At 46.3% G+C, this 10,290-nt stretch overlaps 1 protein-coding gene across 1 annotated transcript; it reads left to right on the top strand.

Moving 5' to 3' along the window:
- Window positions 1-660: 660 nt before the first annotated feature.
- On the top strand, window positions 661-7,724 carry EMWEY_00015330 (hypothetical protein, conserved; the record flags this gene model as incomplete). The annotated part of the gene is made up of 9 exons (XM_013477379.1): window positions 661-969; window positions 1,386-2,133; window positions 2,255-2,442; window positions 2,761-2,884; window positions 3,947-3,973; window positions 4,405-4,574; window positions 4,812-5,246; window positions 5,643-7,139; window positions 7,278-7,724. The coding sequence occupies 9 exons, from the start codon at window positions 661-663 to the stop codon at window positions 7,722-7,724; spliced, it is 3,945 nt and encodes a 1,314-aa protein (XP_013332833.1).
- Between the last annotated feature and the right edge of the window lie 2,566 nt (window positions 7,725-10,290).

Raw genomic sequence — 10,290 nt, 5'->3', positions numbered from 1 at the left:
TTTTTTTTTTTTTTTTTTTTTTTTGTATATTATTATATAGGTACAAACATTAACAGAAGCAACAAGAAGTGTCTCCTCTGTTGCTGCTGATGTATTAGTGTCTCGATTTGTTCAGAGACAGCTACAAAGAAAAGACAGTGGGGTAGAAGGAGACGGTATTGCGGTGTCTAGGCGTCTCCTTAATAGGGCATCCATGGCTGGACATTTCTTTAAATTGTATATTATACACTCGCCCCTTTATTGTCTCCATTTTATTCTCCCCTTTTGTTTTGTCTCCTTTTCTTTTGTCTCCTTTTTATTGTCTCTTTTATAGTGTCTCCTTTTTTTTGTCTCTTTTTTATTGCCTCCTTTTTTTGTCTCCTTTTTATTGTCTCTTTTATAGTGTCTCCTTTTCTTTTGTCTCCTTTTTTTTGTCTCCTTTTTATTGCCTCCTTTTTATTGTCTCCTTTTTACTGTCTCCTTGTGTATATTATGGAGTAATAAGGAGACATATTTACGTCCTATTTATTATTCTTATTAGTAGTACTATAATATACCTATTATACAAATTAATTAATTAATTAATTAATTAATTTATTTATTTATTTATTTATTTATTTATTATTATGCAGGCATAAGGAGGCAGATATTCGCCCTTTATTAATATCAACATTAACACGTATGTGGTATGAATTACACGAGAAAGACGTAAAAAAATTCAGTAAGCAGCAGCAGCAGCAGCAGCAGCAGCAGCAGCAGCAGCAGGAGGAGCAGGAGGAGCAGCAAGAAGGGGATAAAGGGTATGAGGAAGAAGAGGAGAATGAGGAGGATAAGATGGTAATAATAGCAGGAAAAAATATTAAATACCCTAATGCCTTATTTGGGTATATAAGGGACAAAGAATACCTACAAAAATTAATAGAAATTGTTGGCTCTTGTCCTCCCTTACCAGAGGCAGGGGCCCTTACTCTTGATCAAATATATGCACAAGTAAGTATATTTATTTATTTATTTATTTATTTTTATTTATTTATTTATTTATTTATTTTATTCTCCTTTTGGTACACAAGGAGAGGGAGAGAGAGAGAGAGCTATTAAACTGTCTCCTTAGTGTCTCTTTTTTTTTTTTCTTTTTTCCTTCCTCTTCTCCCTATTTATATAACTGTCTCCTTGTTTATCCTTATTATAATTGTCTCCTTCTGCTGCATCGTCTGCTGCTGCTGCTGCATCTCCTGCTGCTACTGCTGCTGCATCTCCTGCTATTGTATCCTCTGCTGCTGCTGCATCTATTGCTGCTGGTGCATGTGGTGGTATTGCATCTCCTGCTACTGCATCTGCTGCTGCTACTGCATCTGCTGCTGTTCCTGCTGCATCTCCTGCTGCTGCTGCTGCTGCTGCTGCTGCAGGCAGGAGGTCCTGTATTAAAGACAGAGGTAATGATGGTGGGTATAGATGAGGAGACAGTTGGTGTTATTAATGATTCATGTAATAGATTATTAATAGATGAATTATTAGGGGATAAACGTTTATTATTCCCTTTTTTATTTATACCCGCAAAAATAAGAATAGAGGTACTATATGATTCAGATTATCTGCAGCAAATGCATGCATTTGCTGCTGCTGCTGATGATCTACATCTTTATCATCTACAATTCATTGAATACCTAAAAAGATCATTAAATAAATATAAATATAAATCTATTCTTCCTTCTCCTTATTTACTCTTTTCTTTTCTTCCTCCTGCTGTTGCATGGAACTTCTTACGACCTGCATTACCTGATTTCCTTAAGCCATCCAGCAACAGCAGCAGCAGCAGCAGCAACAGCAGCAGCAGCAGCAGCAGCAGCAGTAAGGGAGGAGGAGGAGGAGGAGGAGGCAATAATAATAAAACAAGTATGATGCAAGTTGATGATAATTCACCACAAATTAAACCTGCTGCTTCTCCTGTATCCAAGAATACAGCAGCAACAGCAGCAGCAACTGCAGCAACTGCAGCAACAGGAACAGTAGCAGAAATTGCAGCAGCAGCTGCAGCACAAGCAGCATCAACAATACTAGGACCTATTGTTCCTCCTGCTCCTACAGAAGAAGGAGAACTTAGTCCTTCTTGCTGCGGTGTCTCCACAGCTAACTCCTTCGAACCTGTATTCGCAGGTGCGTCAGCAGCAGCAGCATCAACAGCAACAGCAACAGCAACAGCAGCAGCAGCAGCAGCAGGAGGTATATTAATTATTTATTATCTGTATGTATGTGTCTGCGTGTATCCTTACTGCAGAGAATTGGTCTGAATGCATGCAGCCCTATTTAGTGCATGCAGGTATAGATCCACAGCAGCAGCAAAAAGAAGGAGGTGTATCTGTATCTTTTTTGCTTCTTTTTTGGCGACTTTCTCTTGAGGATATTCTTGTTCCTCATCAACAATATCTTAATGCTATTACAAGGATACAAAATACTATTAATGATGTATATACAACCCTAAACCCTAATAAACCCTAAACCCTAATAAACCCTAAACCCTAAACCCTAATAAACCCTAATTCACTATTATAAACCCTAATTAACCCTAATAAACCCTAATTATTATAAATTATAGAAACTATAAACCCTAAACACTAAACCCTAGGAATGGTAAAGTATAAACCCTAGGAACACTAAACCCTGAACCCTATGATTTTATTGACGTTGCTGCAGCAGCAGCAGCAGCAACAGCAGTCGCAGCAGTTGCAGCAGCAGCAACAGTTGCAGCAGCAGCAATTGGTGTGTCTGTGTATGTGTTTGCAGACCCAGCGTGCTATAGAAGACATAGAACGTTATCGTAGGAACATGAGTAGCAGCAGCAGTAGTAGCAGCAGCAGCAGGGAGCCAACAGCAGCAATGACAGCAGCAGGAGCAGCAGATTATAGTCGTAAGGAAGAAGAAATGTTACGAAGGAGACGAATAAGACTAAAACAACATAAAAAAATAATTGAGCAAGAATATATAACACATAAACAGAGACAGGAGACAGTATTTGCTGCATTACAAGATGCTAGTCGTACATGGTTACAGTTACAGGATCCACCAACACAGCAGCAGCAGCAGCAGCAACAGCAGCAGCAGCAGCAGCAGCAGCAACAGCAGCAGGAACAGCAGCAAATGCATACAGATAGTTGTGATTCCGATAGTGCATCATCTGTGCTATCATTAAGCCGCCGCAGCAGTACAGCAGAAGATAACAACAGCAGCAGCAGCAGCAACAGCAGCAACAGCAGCAGCAACAACAGCAGCAGCAGCCAACGTGTAACTACTGACACGAAAAAAGAATCAAAAGAACCCCAAACTCCACAACTATCATCATCATCATCATCATCATCATCATCACCATCAGCATCAGCACCACCATCAGCAGCAACAGCAGCAGCAACAGCAGCAGGAACAGCAGCAACAGCAGCAACAGGAGGAGGAGTACTAGTAGTACAGCCTCGTCGTGGTCCATATATAATAAGATGGTTAATAAAGAATATGATTTCGAAACGTGTAATTACATCTGAATCAGATTCTCTTTTTTGTGCAAAATTTATTTTTTTAATTCTTCGTCTTCAAATTTATTTATTTAATTTTTTTGATTTTATGAATATATGGACTAGAATGCTTGTACCATTACTTAGGTATGTATTTATATTTATATATTTTTATTTTTATTTTTATTTATATATATATAATATATAATTCATGTATATGCAGCAGATGATGATGCTGCTCCATCACATGCAATTGCAGCTAGCTTTTTTTGGGGGGGGTGCAACGGTTCTTTAGCTGGTTTTATACCTTATAGGGTCGTCGTGCAGTTACTGCAGCAACAGCAGCAGCAGCAACAGCAGCTGCAGCAGCTGCTGGTGCTGCTGCTGCTGTTGCTGCAGCAGCAGAAGAAAGATATACATAAATATATGTATTTGTTGTATTTTTGTTGTATTTGTTGTTTGTATAGGAGTAGTACAGAAAGAGAAGCACAAATGTTAGGTTTATTTGTTGAGGAGATAATGTCTCCATTAAGGAAATGGTTAGGGGACAAAGATTTATATAAAAAGGAGACACAAGGAAATATTTGTTTTTGTTTATCTTATAAATTTAATCATAACTTTGCTAATCATTCACATCTTATTAAAGGAGCAAAAAAATGGGAAGCTAGGATACTTGATGGGCTCACACAAAGTAAGAAATAAATAATTAGGGTCTAGGGTCTAGGGTCTAGGGTTTAGGGTTTAGGGTTTATGAGGGTTTAGGGTTTAGGGTTTATGAGGGTTTAGGGTTTATGGTATTATTTTCTTGTTTTTTTTGGCTTTTTTCTTTTTTATTCTTTTGTGTTTGTGGTTGACGGTATGTTATACGATTTAGGGTTTAGGGTTTAGGGTTTAGGGTTTGTGTAATGTGTGTGTATCCTATTAGGTCTACCTACTGCTGCTGCTGCTGCTGCTGCACCTCCAAACCCTTCTGCTTGGTTAAGTGCCAAGGCAGCAGTTGTATTCTTATCCAGGTGTCACTACAGCTTCCCTCTTACTTATAAAAGAGGAGTTGAGCTTATAAAAAGACTTGAGGATGCACTTGCTGCTGCACAGGTACGGATTGCTGCTGCTGCTGCTGCTGCTGTTGCTGCTGCTGCTGCTGCTGCTGAGAGTGCATATATATTTATCTGGTTTTCGTGCTAGTTACGTAGCTATATAGGTTGCCATTTTCCTACCCAGCTAGCTAGTTAGCTAGCTAGCTAGCCATTCTCCTTATTAGCTATAAGGAGACAGTTATTTGTGTTTGCTGCTGTTTGCTGCTGTTTGCTGCTGTGCTGCTGTTTGCTGCAGGCATGGGGATGGAAGGATGTCTCCTTATCTGCTAGTAGCATTCTTAAGCTTCTTGCTAAACATCAGAGAGAGGGACGGTGGCTAGAGCCGCAGCCTGCTGCTGCTGCTGCTGCAGGAACAGCAGCAGGAACAGGAGGAGGAGGAGCAGGAACAGGAACAGGTGCAGCAGCAGGTGCAGCAGCAGCAAATGAGGACAAAGCAAAGCCAAGCTCGTACATGCAGTCACAGTCTGCTGCAGGGGGTGCAGCAAAGGATAGAACACCTGCGCAGCAGCAGCAACACGACAACAACAACAGCAGCAGCAGCAGCAGCAGCAGCAGGACAACAGACACACCAAGAGGACAGCAGCAACCATCTATTCTTGGGGTGTCTCCTTTTAGCAGCAGAGCAAAGAATGCACTAACAGGACTAACAGGAGAACCACAAGCTAAGCGAGTAAGAAAAAAAAGGAGACAATTAATAAAAAAAAACACCTAATAAAGGAGACACCTAATAAAGGAGACACCTAATTAAGGAGACACATAATAAACCTAATAAAGGAGACACCTAATAAAGGAGACACCTAATTAAGGAGACACCTAATTAAGGAGACACCTAATAAAGGAGACACCTAATTAAGGAGACAGTTAGATATAGGGGACAATTAATAAAGGAGACGCTTAATAGAGGAGACAGTTAATAGAGGGCACAATTAAATAAGGGAGACAGTCAGAAGAAGGAGACAGAAGAAGGAGACAAAGAAGGAGACAGAAAAGGAGACAGAAGAAGGAGACAGGAGGCAGCAGCAGCAGCAAATAGGAAGTTGGTACGTACTTGTGTTTTGTCTTGCAGCCGAAGACGGATGCAGCAACAACTGCAACAGGAGGAGCAGCAGGAGGAGGAGGAGCAGCAGCAACAACAGCAGCAGCACCTCAAGCAGCAGACACCTCCACGAGCAGCAGCAGCGGCAGCAGCAGCAGCAGCAGCAGCAGCAGTTTTAAAGGCCAGGGACGTCCTGGTGGTGGTGCACCTGCAGCACCTGCTGCATCCTCTGCTGCACCTGCAGCACCTGCTGCTGCTCCTAGTGGAGGAGCGCCAACATCTTCTGCTGCAGCAGGTGCTGCTCCTGCTGCACCTGCTGCTGCTGTCCCTGTGCGGCGTAGTCCGCTTGGCCCTGAGGCTGTCTCCTTAATGAAGGCACGCATGGCGGGTCTTGCTACAGGGCCATCACCGCAGCAGAGCAGCAGCAGCAACAGCAGCAGCAGCAAAGGCGGTCACAGCAGCAGCAGCAGCAGCAGCAGCAGGCCAAGCAGCGGCAGCAGCAAATCCAGCAGCAGCAGCAGCAGTAGCGGGACGTCTCCAAGGCCTGGTCGCCCAAATGAGGGGACAGTTGGAGGATCTCGCGGCACGTCCTTTGGCATGCACGGTGCTGGACCCAGCAGCAGCAGCAGCAACAGCAGCAGCAGCAGCAGCAGGACAGAGGGATCATCATCACGACATCGTGATGGTGGCGGCGGGTCTAAGACTGCTGACAGTGGGCGTCGGCAGCAAGACAGCGGCAGCCGCAGCAGCAGCAGAGGTGGCGGTGGTGGTGCTGCAGGCAACTCAGGCAGCAGCAGCGGACCAGCAGCAAACAGCAGCAGCAGCAGCAGCAGCAGCGGGAGGACCCATGGTCCAGACGGGAGTCACGCTTCAAGGAACCGAAGTAGCTCCTCTAGCAGCAGCGGCAACAGCAGCAGCAACAGGGATGCGTCTAGCAGCAACAGGCAGCAGCAGCACCGGAGCAGCAGTAGCAGCAACAGCAACAGCAGCAGCAGCAGCAGCAGCAGCACGAGGGAGGCAGACAACTCTGCTGCTAGCAGCAGAACTGCACCCTTAAGAAGCAGCCACACAGATTTAAATTCTCGCGGTGGCAGCAGCAGCGACAGCAGGCTGTCATCGGGCAGCAGCAACAGCAGCAGCAGCAGCAATAGCAGCAGCAGCAATAGCAGCAACAGCAGCAGCAGCAATAGCAGAGACGGAAATCGCCAGCGTACGCACACGCAGACATCATCTGCTTCGCGCAGCAGCAGCAGCAACAGCAGCAGCAACAGCAGCAGCAGCAGCAACACAGGGAAGCCACGGGCAGCTCCTAAGGCACCTCCGCCTATAGTGGCACCTCGCGGCGTCAGCAGCAAAGGAGGTCCTGCTGCTGCTGCTGCTGCTCCCCCGCCTCCTCCTCCTCCTCCTGTCTCTGCTGCTGCTGGTGGACATAATCAACAATCCAACTTCCCCCCATCTGCTGCTGCCAGCAACAGCAGCAACAGCAGCAGCAACAGCAGCAACAGCAGCGGCATAAGTCGCGCGCACGTAAGTTATCGATTGCCCCCTCCTTTTCACCAGTAGCTGCTGCTGCTGCTTCCCGCGGCTGCTGCTGCTGCTGCTGCTGCTGCTGCTGTCTTGTGCTGTCTTATGGGGGGGCCCATTGTCTTATTGTTTTTGCTGCAGGGAGGGAACGAAGGCCCCTCAACAAATAGCAGCAGCAACAACAGCAGCAACAGCAGCAGCTGGCAGAGCAAGAGAGAAGGTAGCAATGCAGCAGCAGAAGAGGAAAGGAAGAGGCAGCGCACTGCTGATGCTGCTGATGGCCACAGCAGCAGCAGCAACAGCAACAGCAGCAGCAAAGGATCTAACTCACGCAGCAACAAGATTAAGAAGCCTCCTGTGCCTGCTCCTGTGTCTGCTGTTGTGCCTCCTCCTCCTGCTGCAGCAGCAGGAGGAGCAACAGGAGCAGCAGCAGCAGGAGCATCAGGAGCAGTAGCCGGATCAGCCGCAGGATCAGCAGCAGGAGCAGCAGGAGCTGCTGCTGCTGCTGCTGCTGCTGATGGCAGCACCCCACAGCCACGTAATGCTCTCTTTGCGCAGCACGGGGAGCAGAGACACCCGAGGAATTAATGCAGCAGCAAAGAGCAGCAGCAGCAGCAACAGCAACAGCAGCAGCAACAGCAGCAGCAGCAGCAGCAGCAAATGCTGTCCTTGCTGCTGTCTCCTTTTGTCTCTCTTTAGTGTCTCCTTAGGGACACACCAATTGACAAAATATTTTAATATTATTATTTATATTATAATTTATTATATTATTTATATTTATTTATATTTATTTATATTTATTTATATTTATTGATATATTTATTTATGTTTATTTATTATTATTTAATTATAAGTAAATCCCTATTAATAAGAAATATTTAGTCTTATTAATAAAGGAGACAGTCTCCTTTATTTAAATGTCTCCTTCTGCTGTGCAGCAGAGACAACAAAGAAAAACAGACAGAGAGGCAGCTATTGCTGCTGCAGCTTTCTGCTGCTGCTGCTGCAGCTGCCTCGCTGCTGCAGTTTGCTGCTGCTGCAGTAAGGAGACACAATACACTAAAAATGTAGAGAAAGGAGACACTTTAAATACCCTTAAGAGGAGACACTATAGGGGCCCCCAAGAGGAGACACTTGGGGGGCCCCTTACCCATTAAAAGGAGACACTTAAGGGGCCCCTAAAAAGGGGACAAATAACCTAAAATACCCTCAAAAAGAGACATCCTAGGGGCCCCTAATACGGAGACACTTTAGGGGCCCCTAATAGGGAGACACTTTAGGGGCCCCTAATACGGGGACACTTTAGGGGCCCCTAATACGGGGACACTTTAGGGGCCCCGGCCCCTAGTAAGGAGACAAATAACTTAAATAAAGCCTTAAAAGAAGACACCCTAGGGGCCCCTTAAAAGGGGACATTTTAGGGGCCCCTAAGAAGGAGACGCCTTAGGGGCCCCTAAAACGGAGACACTTTATGTAGGGAGGGAAAGGAGACACATTAAGCAGCAGCAGCAACATCTCCTAAGCTTACCCATATAGCAGATGCAGCAGCAGCAGCAATAACTAATAAGGTGTATGTACACTGCAGGGAGGCCCCTAGCAGAAGCCACCTGTGCTGTGTCTCCTGGTTGGGGCCCCCCTCTCCTGCATGCAGCAAGAGGGCCCCCCCTACCCCCCTAGATGCCCATGTTATGCAGTTATTAACTGCAGCAGGGAGAGCAGCAAGTGTCTCCTTCATGAGGAGACAAAAAGGAGACAGCAGCAGCCAGATAGGAGATGAGGAGGAGACAGCTGCTGCTGCTGCTGCTGCTGCAGCTGCCTGCTGTCCTTCCCCTTCTGCTGCATGCAGCAGCAGCTTCTTACGCTGCTTAGACACCTCAAGGAGACAGGCAGCAGTAAGACCCATCTCCTTTAATTCATCAAAGGAGACAGTTGATTTAGCTACTATCTGCAGCAGCTGCTGCAGTGTCCCTTTCTTTAATACTGCTGTGTCCTCCCCCTCCTGCTGCTGCTGCTGCTGCTGTTGTTGTTGTTGTTGCTGTTGTGGCTGTTCTTGTTTCTGCTGCTGTTGCTGCTGCTGCTGCTGTTGCTGCTGCTTCGCTGCTGCAGAGTTGCGCCTAACAGGAGACATTGCACCAGTAGCAGCAATTTCCTCAAAGAGAGACAGTCTCCTTGTAGGGAGCATGCCTGCTGCTGCTGCTGCTGCTGCCTCCTTTTGCTGCGGAGACACCTGAGGGACTGCATTCTCTGTGGCGCTGTAGCTGCTCTGTGAGCGAAGCAGGCGCATGCAGTGCCACTGCTGCTGCTGTTGCTGCTGCTGTTGCTCCCCAGCAGCACCAGGAGCTGCTGCTGCTGCTGCATGCGAAGGCAGTCGCTGTGGGGCCCCAGATAGCTCAAGAGACCCTAAGACCCTCAAGTTGTAGCGCACGCTGCTGCTGCTGCTGCTGCGCAGCAGCAAATTATTATAAGGAAATCCTCGTCTCCATCCTGCTGTTGTTGCTGCTGCTGCTGATTGTCTCCTTGTTATTCCTGGCATGCTGCTGTCTCCCTTTAATTGTCCCCCTGCATGCACTAAAGGGACACTTAATCCCTGCTGCCCTATACGAGGCAACACATGCATATTAGGGGCACCAGCAGCAGTACCAGCACCAGTTGTCTCCGCCCCTGCTGCTGCTGCTGCTGCTCCTGTTCCTGCAGCAGCAGCAGCAGCAGGAACAGCCCTCGCAGCAACGCCTCCAGCAGTTGCGGATCTCCCTAGCTGCAGCAACAACAGCAGCAAAAACAAAAGCAGCAGAAGCATCAACAGAAGCAGCAGCAGCAGCAGCAGCAGCAGCAGCAGCAGCAGCAGCAGCAACAGCAACAACAACAACAATAGCAGCACTTACTGTTTGTTGTTTATTAATGGATAAAAAGGAGACACTTTCCTTTGTCCGTCGTAACTAGCAACACATACACAAACACACACACAATAAGGGTCTCCTTTTTGTCTCCTTTTTGTCTCCTTTTTGTCTCCTTTTGTCTCTTTTTTCCTCCCTCCCTCCCTGCTTCCCTCCCTTCCCCTTGTATGTGTCTGCGTATATGTCTCCTATTTGTCTCCTTTATTGTCTGCATAATTTCTCTCCTTCCCTGTCTCCTCTTTTTTTTTTTTTTTTTTTTA

The sequence above is a fragment of the Eimeria maxima genome, genomic scaffold (assembly GCF_000499605.1).
Source record: "Eimeria maxima Weybridge genomic scaffold, Emw_scaff121, whole genome shotgun sequence".
NCBI lineage: Eukaryota > Apicomplexa > Conoidasida > Eucoccidiorida > Eimeriidae > Eimeria > Eimeria maxima.
The sequence above is the reverse complement of the archived record's forward strand: the minus strand, read 5'-3'. Positions and strand labels throughout refer to the sequence as shown.